Raw genomic sequence first — 16,182 nt, forward strand, 5'->3', positions numbered from 1 at the left:
ACACCCTTTTCCACTGAGCCATCTCCCTAGCCTGCACACAATGTACACACTGCAGCTTCAAAGCAGCCTTTCGAAAAACACCTATGAGCGCATAGAGGCCCTTGAAAAGTCAGAGAACAGGAAGTAAACCTGTGACCCCAGCACCCAGGAGGCTGAAGCAAGAACACTGAGGTTAGCCTGGGCTACATAGAAATTCTGAGGTCAGTCAGGTCATGAGAAGTCTCTCATGGAGCTCAGCAGTGGTGCTCAACATCGTGGAAGGAAAGAACTGACTCTTGGAGGTTGTCCTCTGACCTCTACGTGTGGACCATGGTACGCGCGCACACACAAACTTAAAAAGCAGGTATGAAAGAAGGGTGGGACTAGGGTCAGAGGAGAATTGCAGGGCTGGAGGTAGAGCTCAAACGTGGAGCACTTGCCTAGTATGTGTGTGTGCTCTCTGAGGTTTGGTCCCTGGAACTGTTTAATAAATACACAGGGCGAGATTCCCCAAAGCCAAAGAACTCTGGCACAATGTACCTCCCATTCTGGTACAAGTCATACAGTAGGTGGTCAGAAATGCCGAGCTGGAGGGTTCTGCTGGCCGTCTGATGTCCTGAAGAGAGGTGTCTATTTTTTTTTAATATTTATTTATTTATTATGTATACAATATTCTGTCTGTGTGTATGCCTGAAGGCCAGAAGAGGGCACCAGACCTCATTACAGATGGTTGTGAGCCACCATGTGGTTGCTGGGAATTGAACTCAGGACCACTGAGCCATCCCTCCAGCCCGAGAGGTGTCTATTTTGAGATGCAGAGCAGGGTCCATGTTTTGACTTCCTGAGAGCACTGTGTCTGTCTAAAAACTTCATGTGGGATCTTGCTCTTGCTATTTACTGGCACAGAACAAGCCGCTCATACTTTCGGAGATGGCCTGAGGGAGGCGCCGTGAGGCTGAGGCCAGGGACAGGGTTGGCTGTGTGTGCTCCAAGAGAACAGATGCTCAGAGTAAGCATGAGACGGTATTTCAGTAGGTCTAAAAACTTCATAAAGTAGACCTAAGGTACATTCGTCAAGAATCAGGATCAACTAGCTGTGAACTTCAGGTTCTAACAAAAGGCCACTGTTTCCAAAGATGAAACAGCAAAGCTCCAGATTTCCTACGGCCATGGACAAACCATAGACATGGCCATGATACAATCCATTTCTGGCAAACGTTTACTCTGACCTAAACTACCTGTCTCTTTATCATTGATGTTAATTGCTTTCATGTGGGTCCCCAGGACTGAACTTAGGTTGTCAGGCTTAGCAACAGGTGCCTTTATCCACTGAGCCATCTTACCAGAACCCTAAACAAACTCCTCTTATAGTATAGTCTCAAATAATATGGCAATTTGATGGTGATAAAAATAAATAAGAGCTGACTGCTTGATAGCACACTTTTACATTTTTTATTATTTTATTTAGCTTTATGTGCATTGTGTGAAGGTGTCAGATTCCCTGGAACTGAAGTTACAATTGCGAGCTGCCATGTGGGTGATGGGCATTGAACCCAGGTCCTCGGGAAGAGCAGCCAGTGCTATTGGGTGCTGAGCCACCCCTCCAGCCCCGACAGCACTCTTATGAGGCAGTGTGGAGCCTCATGCCTGCAATGCCAGCACGCTACCCAGTGTATTCTAGGATATCCTGGGCTGGAGGCTGTCTAAAAAACCCAAATGAATAAAATTTAAAAGATAACTTACATCCTTTTGTTTTTTGAGACAGAGTTTCTGTGTAGCCCTGGCTGTCCTGGAACTCTATTGTAGACTGCATCTGGCTCCTGAGTGCTGGGATTAAAGGTGTGCACCACCACCGCCCATCTGAGAATGTACATTCTTAACTCGTGTTGAAATAATGTCTGGAACACGGTTTCATCAGAGGCACTGGAGAATGTACCAGAAGTTCATGGTTACAGTTGCTAGAAATTGGGGCAGAGAATCCATGGCTGATACATGATTTTAGAAATAACCCTTTTCAGGATTGCTGTCATTCACACAATAGGGAGGGAGGGCCAGAACCTAGAGGGATGCTTCAGTAAGTACATTGGTTGTCTTGAACACAGGGACCTAAATTCCAGTCTTAGAACACAGAACCTAATGTGGTGGCACATATTGGTTAATCCCAGCACTAGGGAGACAATGGTGGGTGCCTGGGGTCCCTAGCTGGTCTAGCCTAAACACTGACCTTGAGGTCAATGAGAGATCATGACTCAAAAGAGACGAAGTCTTTCCTGAGGACTGCACCAATGTTGGATGTGCTCTTTTGATACAGTAATTTTCTTTTCAAGACAGGGTTTCTCTGTGTAGTCCTGGCTGTCCTAGAACTCAGAGATCCGCCTGCTTCTGCCTCCTAAGTGTTAGTATTAAAGGTGTGCACTACCACCAACCGGCTTGATACAAAATTTTACATTCATTAAAAAACAAAAACAAACAACAACAAAACCTGACTGGCGCGAGCTCTCTCTCTCTCTCTTTCTCTCTTTCTCTCTCTCTCTCTCTCTCTCTCTCTCTCTCTCTCTCCCTTCCTCCCTCTCCAATAAAGGGGTCTGGAGCATGTATGGTAAGTGCTCTTCCACTGAGATCCACCCCCTGTTCCAGGTATCTGAGCCAGCTGACAGAGGCTGTGAGCAATGAAACCCCTATATACAAATGACAAACATTAGGGTGCTTCCAACTCAAACCTCATTAAGTGCTAGATCTGCGGGGAAGAGTGTGACCCCTCGTATTCAAGGCGCTGCCAGCAACATGGTCTCTATACTGTGAGATCAATGGAAATAGTGAGAAAAACATCAAAATGGAGGTGAGTTAGATGTCATGAGTGACATACATTTGGGGATTATCTACTAAAAGCCATACTTTCAGCTGGTTTATAGAAGCCTGAAATATTGAACACTTTTCTCCAGTTTCTAATATCTTTTTTGACTCCTAGAGCCAGACAGAATGGAAGTAATTATATGGCCCAATTTGTTCCTGGGAGTCTGTGTGTGAAATGCTGGCAGTTTTAATTTCCATACTAATTCTGGAAAAACATTTCGAGAGGCAAAGTAATAGAAAGGTCTCTGTAATAGAAAAAATACAGAGAAAAAAACCAAACACAACAAACAGCAGCCAGGAAGGTGAGTGACCGCTGTGGTGATGGCCGGATCACTTACTCCACGGTGATTCCAACTGCCCATCATGTCTGCAGGAAGACAGCCTTTCCTCGGCATGCTGCCTTCAGTGAACTCCAACCGTCAAAGCCAACAAGGTGTTTTCCCCCCACGAAGCCTTGGTTTTCTCCTTGAAAACCACCTACCTGTTTTGTAGTTCACAAGATCAAACAAAAAAAAAATCTGTTTTCTTGATCTCACCAACAGCTCATGCAGACACTCACTCATCGGAACTGATTTTTTTGCTTCAGCCTTAATTCATTGAGAAATGAGGACATTTATTTATCTATTTTGAGACACGGTCTTGGATTGTAGCCCTGGCTGGCCTGGAGCTGAGAGACCTGCCAACCTCTGCTTCCTCACTGCTAGGATCGAGGTGTGTGTCACCACACCTGGCTTGAATGCAGGACTTTCCCCAAAACATCTTGACATAAGAATGTTAAGAGGCTATGTGCTGTGTGACAGGACCATCCAAGTTACAGAGATTGGAAAAGTATGCAAATGAGGAGACATGGCTTACGAGCATTTAATAACTGCACTGCACAGAACTTCCTGGTGAACGTGACATCGGGGAAGCACATGTCAAACAGTGCTAAACTCAGCAGCTGACCGGTGGGTTAGCACCAATGCTAGTCTGTACTAAGGAAGGGAGATGTGAAGTAAGGTACAAGGTAGGCCTGCAGAAAGGGAGGCTCCATAGGATGAAGTAACTGAGCCGGGTGTGGTGGCGCACTGTGAGGTCGAGGCTAGCCGGGTTTACAAAGTGAGATTGTTCCGTGACAGTCGGGACTGTGACACAGAGAAACCCTGTTTCAAAAACCGAAAGAGAAAAGGATGAAGTAACTGAGGTGAGCACAGACACCAGCGTCCTCTAATAGAGGATAGCTGTAAGTACAGGAGGTGGATCTGTGAGCAGTAAGGGCCTCACTACGCTGATCTGGTCGTCTGATTTGCTTTTTGACTTGAGATAGGTTTCACCAGGAAGCCCTGGTTGGTCTCAACTTCTTCATCCCCCAGTCTCTGCCTCCCAGTACTGGGGTTACAGGTGTGGTCTGGTGCTGTTCTTTAACAATGTTTAAAGGTCACCAAGATTAAGGGTTCCAGACTGACACGAGCCTCTTTCAGATGAAAAGTACTCTTAGATTCCTGGGTTTACTGGCGGATCATGAGGCATAAGGTCATCTTGTTAGGGCTTAAAAATAACATCACAATTCTGTGACTAGGTACTGCCCAAAGGGAACTGAAAAACTAGGCATTCAACAAGTGCCTGTGTAGACATTTCATAGTGGCACCATTCACAGGAGCTGAGGCTGTGACAAGAACACAGATGCTCGGGCTGGAGAGATGGCTCAGAGGTTAAGAGAACTGACTGCTGTTCTAGAGGTCCTGAGTTCAATTCCCAGCAACCACATGATGGCTCACACCCATCTATAATGAGATCTGGTGCCCAGAACACTATATATGTAAAATAAATAAATTTAAAAAAAAAAAAAAAAAAAAAAAAAAAAAAAAGAACACAGATGCTCATCAGACACACGCTAAACAAAATGCAGTATTTATACAGAGAAGTGTTATTCTGCCATTAAAAAGAAATGAAGTATTGAAGTGTGTTACACTGTGGGTTAGCAATAAAATATTGTATGAAGTGAAGAAGCCAGATACATACCAAAGCCACAAAGTGCATAATCACACATCCATTCATGTGAACTATCCAGAGAGATAAGGTCAGGGGACAGGAGAGCAGACCAGCGGATGCTGGAAGGCTGGGAGGAAGGCATTTTGGAGTGATTGCTTACAAGGTTCTCCTGCGGGGGGTGATGGAATAAAAGGATGACTTGGCACTAGGCTGGGAACTGCACAGCACTGTGGACGTACTGCTACTGAGTCTACGTCTTGACACAGTGACCTCCGTGTTAACATGAGCTTCATTGCTACAAAACGGTGGTGCCCTACACACAAACCGTAGGTCACAACGGGTGCTCAGCCTTTCTGGGTGTGCTGCCCTTCAGTGACTGATGTCAGTAGACAGCAAACGGAGACAGCCTGTTGGTGAGGCACAGTGGCACTCATCCACAGAAACGGCTTCTTGGGAGGCTGAGGCCAGAGAAGAGTCTGAGCCTAGGACTCCAACCCAGAGAGAACCCTTTACAATTTTTCTTTTACTTATTGAGTGTGTATGTGGGTACGTGTGTGTATGCGTGCACACATATGGGACATGGCACATATGTGGAGGTCAGAAGAACTTGTAAAAGTCAGCTCTCTTCCTTTACCAGGTGGATCTGGAGATTAAACTTGGGCTACTAGGCTTGGCAGGAGGCACCTGTACCTACTGGGCCATTTGGTTGGCCCAGAGACCCACCCCTTTCAAAATAATCCCAAAGACATTACAAGTTCCAAATAAGGCATCTACATAGCTGAGGTTCCCTAGTTTGTCCAGGTAGCACAGCACCTAGTGGAGTTAAGCTTATAAGAAGCAGTAAAAATGTTTTTAATTTGTAGAAAGTGCAAAAAAACAAACCAAAACAAAAACAAAAAACCAGTGAGAAACACAGAAAGGGCTCCTGGGAAGTACATGTAAGGACATGGCTGTGCAGCTGCCCGTGCAGAGTCACCGCTCTCAGGGAGAAACTAGGTTTGTGTTTCCCCCAAACTGCACAGTTTACAGTAACTTACTGTTACCACCCTCAGAGTTGGCAAGAGGTCACACTCAGAGAGCCTGCGGCTGCCGTTTCCTATTGCTTCCCCACCGAGACAAGGCAGGAGGTTAAGTTACTTCAGGAGGCTCTCAACAGGGCCTCCCATTGTTGCTTGTTAGAAATTCAGAGATACAATGGGCCCCATTCATGCTGCCCATCACAGGCTGGGAACAGCCCCTCAGTGTCCACTCAACTCTGGGTTAGGACACGGAATTTTCATAGACGCCAACTTGCACAAATACAAGTTAATTATTAAAACAAAAAAACAAAAACAAAAAAACTGAAACAGTATAGAATAAAAAAATAAAACCAGGGGTCAAGACACCTGAGTCAGAGCCATAGCTCTGTCCCTAATGTGACTTTAGACAGATCACATGCTCCTTCTGTGTCTTGGTTTCCTTGTGGGAAAATGAAAAGGTTTCTAAAAGTCTACAGACACAGGAGGGCTAGTGACATCACCGTACCAGTCTCCTCAAGGCGTGCAGACGAGAATCAAGACAATCACTAGCTCACAGCTTTCACTATCAGCACTAAACACAAGGCGTCGTAATAGATGGAACCATCAGAAAGAGTCCAGCAGGTCCTGTGTGTCAACAAGCCCAGGGTCATTGAAGGTAGCCCCATACAGAGAAGGACAAGGACCTTCTAGGATGAAGGACCTAACAGAAGCCACACTGTTTCCGCGTCACCTGCTCTTGGGCATTGTGAGAATCTCCAAGTCCTCAGGATGAAAGCACCATGTGCAGCTACGATGGGGCTGGTGGCGCCAAGCCGCCGCAATGTCATTTCTTGGCTTTTTCAACCTCAAAACCTGCCAGAGCAAGGACTTTATCTCCAGAGCCTAAGGAAAAGACACAAAATAAAAAGGTTATTTCAAGGCATTTACAGTCCCAGGTAAGAACCACATAGACACAGAACAGCAATCAGATGCATTAACCTCAACAAAGCCGGCTGCCATCTGGATCTCCTACCCCTCCATAAACACTCCGGCCACACGAGTGGCTTCCTGGTGACGAATCCTAACTCAGTTCTAGGTTTGAAGGCAAATATGTAAAATTCTCATTTACTGTTATAATTACATGTTGCTGAAAGGTATTTGAACACAGCTGCAAAGCTGGGGATACTGGGGCTAAGAAGCCAGTGCTTGGGGATTAAGGGCACTTGCTAGAGGGCTCCGGTCTGATTCCCAGTATACACATCAGTTCACAACCGTAACTCCAGTTGCAGGGGACCCAACACACTCTAATGGACCGCCAAGACATCATATGCATGGAACCAAAACACTCATACATGTAAATTTTTAAAATACATAATTCTTTAAAAAAGGAAAAACAGCTAAGAATGTTGGTGTGTTCCTACAGTCCTAGCTACATGACAGCTGAGGCAGGAGGATGACTTCAGCTGAGAGGTGAAGGCAAGGCTAGACAACACAGTAAAGGAGCATCTCAAGAAAAGGAAGGGGAAGCCAGGCGGTGGTGGAGCACACCTTCAACCCAAGCACTCGGGAGGCAGAGGCAGGAGGATCTCTGTGAGTTTGAGGGCAGCATGATCTATAGAGTGAGTCCCAGTACAGCCAGGACTTAACAGTATAACTACAGAGAAACCCTGTCTCAAAAAACAAAAACAAACAATTTATTTCATGTGGATGTGCACCTGTGCATGCCTGGTGCCTATAGCCAGAAAGGGCCACCAGAGCCCCTGGAACCAGAGCTACAGACGGTTATGAGTTATCATGTGGGTGCTGGGCATTCAACCAGGCCCCCTGGAAGAGCAGCCAGTACTCTGAACCATCTTTCCAACAACATGGCATGTAATTTTCTGAAAACTCATCTGCTTTATTTTATTTTTTTAGAATACTGGGGCTAAGTGTGTGGTACATGCTCATGGTTCTGGCACTTGGGAGGTAAAGGCAGAGAGATGCTGAGTTCAAGGCCAGATGAGGGTCCCTGGTAAGAGCCTGCATAGAAAAGGAATGAAAGGAAAGGCTAAAAAGTCAGATCTGTGGTGAAGAATGGCTAGTGTGCTATCTGAGGAGCTGAACTGGATCCTAGCACCCACATCAGAAAGCTCACAGACAGGGCTGGAGAGATGGCTCAGTGGTTAAGAGCATTGCCTGCTCTTCCAAAGGTCCTGAGTTCAATTCCCAGCAACCACATGGTGGCTCACAACCATCTGTAAAGACGTCAGGCGCCCTCATCTGGCCTTCAGGCATACAGACAGAATATTGTATACATAATAAATAAATATTTAAAAAAAAAAAAAAAAAAAAAAGAAAGCTCACAGGCATCTTTAACTCTAGGTTCCAGGATCGAAGGCTCCATTCTGCATGACCGTATGCATACACACCACACATGCATACATAAAAAAGAAATCTCTTTTTAGAACTGTAAAATATAACTAATTTAAAGGATTTTTGAAGAAAATAGTTCTGGGCTGGAAAGATAGCTCAACGGTTAAGAGTACTGGCTGCTCTTCCAGAGGATCCCGGTTCAGCTCCCAGTACCCACATGGGTAGTTCACAACCACCTGCTCACTCAAGGTCCGGGACCCAGGACTTTCATATGGCCTCTTCAGACACCAGCACTCATATGCACAAACACATGCACATACAGACACACAGAAAGAAAATCAAATATGAATAATTCTGTCACTTTAAACTCGAAGAAAGGTCATTATGTTGTCTCAAGCACAAGGTGATGGGGTTTGATCACCCTTCCCTCCATCCCTCCCTCCCTCCCCCCTTCTCTCTCTCTCTCTCTCTCTCTCTCTCTCTCTCACACACACACACACACACACACACACACACACACACACACACAGTATCTCTCCCTTAAGACCCTTCTACTCCTGGGAGTTCTTTTACTTTCCTTAATAAATCTATGTTTACTCTAAAAGACAGAAGAAAAGGAGTAAAATCAAGCAAGAGGAGCAGAGGGGAGGGGAGGGGAGGGAAAGAAATGGGAAGGGAGAGGGAACGAAGAGGAAACTCACTCACCTAGGTCTGTGGAGACTTTCTCAAACTGGCTGAGCGCAGCACCTGCATTGGCTGTCAGGAAGGCCTCGTCATCGTCGGTCAGCTGCACAGGTGAGACAAAGTGCAGTGGGTGAGAGCAAGGGTCAGAGCAAGTCCTGGGCCCGCAGTAAGGAAGGCTTAGGGGCTGAGGCGGGCCCAGCAATTAAAAGCACTCACTGCTCCTGCAGTGGAGCCTGGTGCATTCCCAGTACCCACATACAGCTCACAACCAACCCAAACTCCAGTTCCAGGGGATCCACTACTGTCTGCTGACGTTCTTGGACACCAGGCACACATGCACATAGCATACACACATACAAGCAGACAAAACATTCACACACTTAAAATAAACCTAAAATCATTTTTCTTAATTTCTTAGATCTCTAGACCACATCGCAGCACGTTCTGTAACAAGCACAACACAAATGTTCTATTAGCCGATCACACTGCGTGCCAGGACCTTTTCTCCGAGCTTCCTGAGAGCGGTGAGAATCTCCACTTTCTGCTGCGTGTACAGGTCTCTTTCCAGCTTCCCCACCATCAGATCTCTGTCCATCTAAAGAGCAAAGGCAAGGCGTGTGCACATGAGCAAAAGGCAGTCTGTGTAGAAAACCCAGCTTTTCAGTGCTGCTTCTTAGTTTTTTTGTTCTGCTTGTGGTTTGTCGAGATAGGGTTTCTCTAACAGCCCTGGCTGTCCTGAATTCACTCTGTAGACAAGGCTGGCCTCGAACTCACAGAGCCTCTGCCTCCCGAGTGCTGGGATTAAAGGTGTGCACCACCACCGCCCAGCCAGTCCTATTTCTTAAAACAAAAACAAAAGTACTTGGTTAATATAAAAAAATATAGAAATAATCTGAAACGTCACGACATAAGTGCCATCAGGTAAGTTTTTGAAATTAAAAAAAAAATTACCTTCATTGTTTATCTGTGTGTGTATATATGTGTGTATATGCATGTGTATGTATGTGTGCATGTGTGCATGTGCGTACATGTATGTTCTTGTGTGTGAGTGTGCATGCCTGGGCTTTTGTGTGAAATCAGAGGACAAGTTGTGGCAGGTGATTCTCTCCTACCATGTGGGTCTGGAGATGGAAATCAAATCAGGTCAGGCTGTCAGGCCTGGTGGCCTTACCCACTGAGCCATCTTGCTGGCCTAGAACAGTTTTTACTTTCCATTTTTGCTTTTTGACTCACTCTGTAGTTCAGGCTGACTTCAAAACATGTGGGTAACTCTCCTGCCTCAGACTCCTAAATGTTAAGGCCACCGACATAAGCTACCACATCAGCCCAGTTTTAATACATTTTAAGATTATTATTACTGGGGGCTGGAGAGATGGCTCAGAGGTTAAGAGCATTGTCTGCTCTTCCAAAGGTCCTGAGTTCAATTCCCAGCAACCACATGGTGGCTCACAACCATCTGTAATGGAGTCTGGTGCCCTTTTCTGGCCTGCAGGTATACACACACACAGACAGAATATTGTATTACCTTTTCTTTTTAAATTTTGTTATTGTGTGTGTTGTATGCATGTGAGCAGGCATACCACAGCATGCGTGTAGAGGTCAGAGGACATGGAAGTGATTCTCTCACTCTACATTCCCCCATTCTTATTATTTAAATTACATTTACTTATTTACTTTGTGTTCACAGTGCATGAACACAGCTCAGAGGACAATTTTCAGGAGTCAGTTCCCCTCCACCACATGGGCCCAAGCAAACTCAGGTCATCAGGCTCGGTGGCAAGTACCTTTACCAGAAGCACCACATTGTTGGCCCTTCTTACTCTTGAGACAGGGTCTCTTGTGTTATCCAGGCCTGCCCTACCTCAAATGATCTTCCCTTTGGCTCCCAAGGAGCTGGGACTGCAGCCAGCTTCTAAGTGTCATCAAACCCACATGACATCCACAAGTAGAAACTGACATAGTCACCTTACAGATAAGAAAACGAGGGAGCTGGAGAGATGGCTCAGTGGTTAAGAGCATTGCCTGCTCTTCCAAAGGTCCTGAGTTCAATTCCCAGCAACCACATGGTGGCTCACAACCATCTGTAAAGAGGTCTGGTGCCCTCTTCTGGCCTTCAGGCATACACACAGAATACTGTATACATAATAAATAAATAATAAAAAAAATACCTTAAAAAAAAAAAAAAAGAAGAAAATGAAGGTACACGATACAAGGGTGACTGCAACAACTCACCAAAGGCTGCCTGCCCTACCCAGGATGCACAGCAGGAACTCAGACCCAACTCACCTCATCTTTTGTGTATATATATATATATATTTTATATAATATATAAATTATATAATTTATATATATAAATATATTTTTTCCCCTTGTTCTTATTTCATGTGCATTGGTGTTTTGTCTGTATAAGTCTACAAGAGGGTGTTGGGTACCTTGGTATAGAGTTAGTGAGGGTTGTGAGCGGCCACGTGAGTGCTGGGAAATGAACACTTGTCTTCTGGAAGAGCAGTCAGTGCTCTTAACTACCGAGCCACTGCTCCAGCCCCCAATAATCTCATCTTAATCTATGATGTTTCCCCGTGTGTGTATGTGCTCCTATGTGTATACAAGCGTGTCTGAGTCATGCTAGAGGTCAATTTCAGGGTCTCTCACTGGCAAGAGCCCCAGGGAGCCTCTGGTCTCTGTCTCCCCAGTGCCAGGACCACTGTGTGTGCTGCTCACCTGGCATACTTTACCAAGGGGGTCATCTCTCCATTCCCTAAAGTTATGCTCTTACTAGTCTACTGAATTACTTGTAGATGGAAATTACCTATTAGTCCGTAATTATATTCAAGTCCACGGAAAGATTTCTGGAAGTAAGAATTTATAAATAAAAATAAAATAAAAAAATAAAAAAAAGAAAAGAAAGAGGCAGAGGAGGCACACACCTTTAATATCAACACTCGTGAGGCAGAGGCAGGCAGATTTCTGAGTTCTAGGCCAATATGGCCTACAGGACAGTCAGGGCTACAGAGCTCCTCTATGCAGCACAGAGATAAAGAAACCCTGTCTCAAAGAAAAAGAAAGAAACAAAAAGATACTGGACAAGCAGAAGAAATGGCTCAGTGATTAGGAACTGTGTGCTGCTCTGAGAGGACACGAGTTCAATTCCCAGCATCCACTTCAGGCTGTTCACAACCTCCTGTAGCTCCAGGATATTTGATGCTTCTGGCCTCTGAGGACATCTGCACAATTGTGCACATGTGCACTTTACAGACATCCGCAAACATCACTCAAAACAATAGAAATAAGCTGGGTGGTGGTGGTACACGCCTTTAATCCCAGCACTCGGGAGGCACAGGCCAGCCTGGTGGTGGTACACGCCTTTAATCCCAGCACTCGGGAGGCACAGGCCAGCCTGGAACAAGAGCTAGTTCCAGGACAGGCTCCAAAGCTACAGAGAAACCCTGTCTAGAAAAACCAAAAACAAATTAGAAAGAAATCTGAAGAAAAAAAAAAAAGATTAACAGTGCATACCCAGGAACAATGCTGATGCTGAATTCCAAAGAGGATCTCGAGTTAGGGCCCCAGATATAAAGGACAAAATACTAAAGGTGGAGGCCAAGAGAAGTGGCTGGGGGAGATTTAAATAGCCACATGCTGTTAAAACATTCATTTATTATGAATTATAACTGTCCAAGGTACAAACTGTCAAAAACTTGAGGGCTGTGGCTCTAACACCAACTGAGCAAATTGTAAACAGTAGGCTACTACAATCAGTACAGTCACGGGCTTGGAAGACAAACACACACAGCAACTGGATCAACGTGAAGAAACTTTACCTCTGCTAACCTTGTCCGAAGTTGACCTGGTTGTTTCTTTGCAAACAATCTGATAACTTCCGGTGTTTTAAAGGCCTGACTGATAGCCGCCTGAATAGCCTGGAAACACAGGAACACAAAAACTAACCAAAACATTCTACACAATTACATCTGCGATACTGGACTAATGAGTCTTAGTTAATAGGTTTTAGTGTTTGAGATCAGTTTCTTTTTTTTTTTTTTTTCTTTCGAGACAGGGTTTCTCTGTAGCTTTTTTGGTTCCCATCCTGGAACTAGCTCTTGTAGCCCAGGCTGGCCTCGAACTCACAGAGATCTACCTGCCTCTGCCTCCCAAGTGCTGGGACTAAAGGCGTGCGCCACCACCGCCCAGCTTGAGATCAGTTTCAATTTATAATTTCTGAGCACATTAGTGGAGCCAAGCAGACACAAAATCTAGAAGCAATCTCAGAAACACAGCACTTTTTCTTTCTTCTTTTCCTTCACTTATTTATGTTTTATTTTGAGATGCTGGGAAATAATCTAGGGTCTTGTACTTGCTAGGCACGTACAGTACCACAGAGCTCGGTCCTTGGCTTTCGAAGTGCACATTTTCTATCTGAAATACACTCACAAAGAAGCAAACAACAAGCCATGCACAGAAGACTCGACTGGTCAGTTCCTCTTACCAGCTGCATGCCGCTGAGCTCATCGACCAAGGTCATATTTCCCGACATAATCTTCTTTAGGGAGTCACTGAATTCACGCAGCTGCTCCAGTGTTTCCCTTTTAGTTTCTTCATATTCGTCGGTGTCAAGCTCCTCTCTGAAGCACAGTTTACATCAGAGTGCAGAAAACACGTCTAAGCCTGAAAACCTCGGTACTCGATCTAGAGCAAGGCTGAAGGGGAGTACCAGCTGGAGCGGCACATGTCCACAGAGTTGAGCTACTGGCATCTCCATTGTCTTTCACTGCGGCTGAACCCGGGGCTGAGTGTGTGTTATCTCCCCTTGCCCCAGGAGGCACGCTTAGGCACACAGTACCTTCTCCTAAAGAGACCAGTTGTATAACCTCGGGCAAGGCATGAACAGGGACAAACCTCAGTTGTCTACACAACTTCAGATCACTATAGTGCCTTTTCCTAAGTGTTCATTAAGAAGGAAACGCCTGGCGTCTATAGTAACGGTAAACGGTTGCTGTTAGCTTCCGTCTCATCAATGGCGGGAAGCACCTTGTGTGCCCACTGGCGAGCAGAGCGGCACACCTGTCAGCTGAGTAAAAAGCTATTTTTATTTACCAAACAAGCTGCTTATTAAATATTTACTACAAGTAACAAGAGCTCTACACGCTCAGCTACCATTTACGGGGAACTTACTCTAGGCCAAGCACTATATTGTCTCTTTCATTTCCATATTTACAGCATCCTTGGGAGGTTATAAAAACTACAATTAATAGCTTGTTTTCTTCTGCTTTATTGAAATGGGGTCTCATACAGTCAGGTTGGCCTGAAACTCACAATGTAGGCAAGAAGGACCTTGAGCTTCTGATTCTCCTGCATCTACCTCACATGTGCTGGGATATAGGAGTGTACAACCTCCCTCTCTTCCCTCCCTTCTTTGATGCTGGGAATTGAGTCCAAGCCTCTGGTGTATTAGGCGCCCACTCATCCGCAGAAGAACGCCCACAGCCCAATCACAGCATTTTGAGCAATTAGCTAGGAGTTCATTCTAGACAGAGCTGTTTTAAATACTAAAGACAACGTAAGCTTAGCTATTTCCAGGAATATTTTAAGTCTTCCACATCCCAGGCTTTATGAGAAGTTTACTTTTCCCACAGGCAGAGTGCTGTAGAACACTACAGAGGAGACCAAAGTCACATCCATGGAGCTTGAACTCTCTCCATCAGAAACAGAGTAATGACACATAATTATATTATTACCTGCATTCCTCCAGATCTTGTAATTGCTGCATCAGTCTATCCAACTGTTCTTCTAAATTCTGCTTTAATTTGCTTGTCTCTGTCTTTCCTCTGGAAGCCATTTTAATCACTATAAGAATGATAAACCCACATGGAGTACATTGGATTTGGTTACTTAAGAAGACTGAACATACCAGTACAATTCAAAATTAAGAAAATATAAAATGCTGGGAGTGGCAGTGGTGGCGCACACCTTTAATCCTAGCACTTGGAAGGCAGAGGCGAGGGAACTCTGAGTTCAAGGCCAGCCTGGTCTACTGAGTGATTTCCAGGACAGCCAGTGCCACACCAAAACCCAAACCAAACCAAAAAACAAAACTGAAGAGACTATAGTATGTCTAGGATTACAGGTATACGCCAACAGGCCCAGCCTTTTTCTTTTCTTTTTTTGCAGGAGATTGAACTCAGGGTCTCATTCGTGCCTAAGCAAGCACTCTACCATTAAGAAAATCCCCTGCCCAGTAAGTTTTTACTGTTTAATAGAAAAATCTGTCTCTCTCCTTTTGGGGGAAATAGGAAGAACCAGCATACTAAGTGTGCCCCCTACCGCCAGGCCACATCCCCAAGCCACAATTCAGTCTCAAGAAGCAAAGTTATTCTGAATAAATTTCAGGGAATACTGAGGCTTTTTAAAAAGCTTTAACCACACGCTACAGATTTATGACAGGAAGATTTAACTCACTGGCACCACCTAGTAATAAAGATAAGAGATGCATTTTCTTCAAATCTGCAGAAATGGCCCTCCAGTACTGTCAGCTGGAGAGGAAGGGGACATTCATTCATGCTGATCGGGCTTCTCGGATTGCACAAACCGCCAACTTTGGAAGCTCGGAGTGTCGTCAGTTTGAGAAAAGCGTAATTGTTCATAGGGTTTACAAGGAGGCTCGAACGTCAAACCTCCGAGGGGTGGAGTTGGCTAGACCAAGGGAAACTATTAAGTAGTTTTATTTGCTATGTATGAACTTGGCCTACAGACGTCCAGATAACTTCCCCTTAAGTATAAGTAGCCTGTAACTGAAATACACTTTCCACTCCTAGGAAGACGCAACAGAGGGCGTTTAACTCCTGGACTGTGCCTCCTGTAGCTTTTTCTGAGGTTTCCTCTGATGAGGCCACAACGCCCAGGAAACGCCTTGAGGAAAACTGTCCAACTCAGAAGCACGAAAGGCAAGGGCAGAAAGCACACCTTCTCAGGGTCGGAAGTGAGCAGCGCTCGACCCAGGACCACCGGGGACAGGAATCAGGGAAAGCGGCACCCTCGGCCGCCAACCTCCTCCCTGCGGACGAACTCGTAGCTCCGGTCCGCGCAGGTCCCGCGGAGGCCGGGTTCCCGCCGGGGCGCGGTGCTCAGCTGCTGTGGCGTGGGGTCCGACGCCTACGAAACGCTCGGCGTGTGATCGGGAACCGGACAACCTCCTTCTTCCCTGGCGTTGCCCGCCCGCCTCCGGCCAGCAGATCCTAGGGTTTGGATCCAAGCGCCCCGCCCCTGACGGCCCGGGCCGGGCGGACCAGGCCGGAGGAGCACTTCCGCTGGACGCGCGTACTTCCGGCTGCGTGGAACCAATGAAAGC

At 45.7% G+C, this 16,182-nt stretch overlaps 1 protein-coding gene across 1 annotated transcript; it reads right to left on the reverse strand.

The window, feature by feature from the left end:
* Positions 1-4,658: 4,658 nt before the first annotated feature.
* On the reverse strand, positions 4,659-16,108 carry LOC121448162 (protein LZIC). Its single transcript, XM_041651949.1, has 7 exons — positions 15,798-16,108; positions 14,573-14,681; positions 13,324-13,459; positions 12,659-12,757; positions 9,337-9,432; positions 8,859-8,940; positions 4,659-6,704 (listed from the first exon to the last, which is right to left on the reverse strand). The coding sequence occupies exons 2-7, from the start codon at positions 14,671-14,673 to the stop codon at positions 6,646-6,648; spliced, it is 573 nt and encodes a 190-aa protein (XP_041507883.1). The 5' UTR covers positions 14,674-14,681; positions 15,798-16,108; the 3' UTR covers positions 4,659-6,645.
* Between the last annotated feature and the right edge of the window lie 74 nt (positions 16,109-16,182).

This window comes from Microtus oregoni, unplaced genomic scaffold (assembly GCF_018167655.1).
Source record: "Microtus oregoni isolate MIOR12 unplaced genomic scaffold, Mior012 000005F_ref0000423, whole genome shotgun sequence".
In the NCBI taxonomy this organism is placed as follows: Eukaryota; Metazoa; Chordata; class Mammalia; order Rodentia; family Cricetidae; genus Microtus; species Microtus oregoni.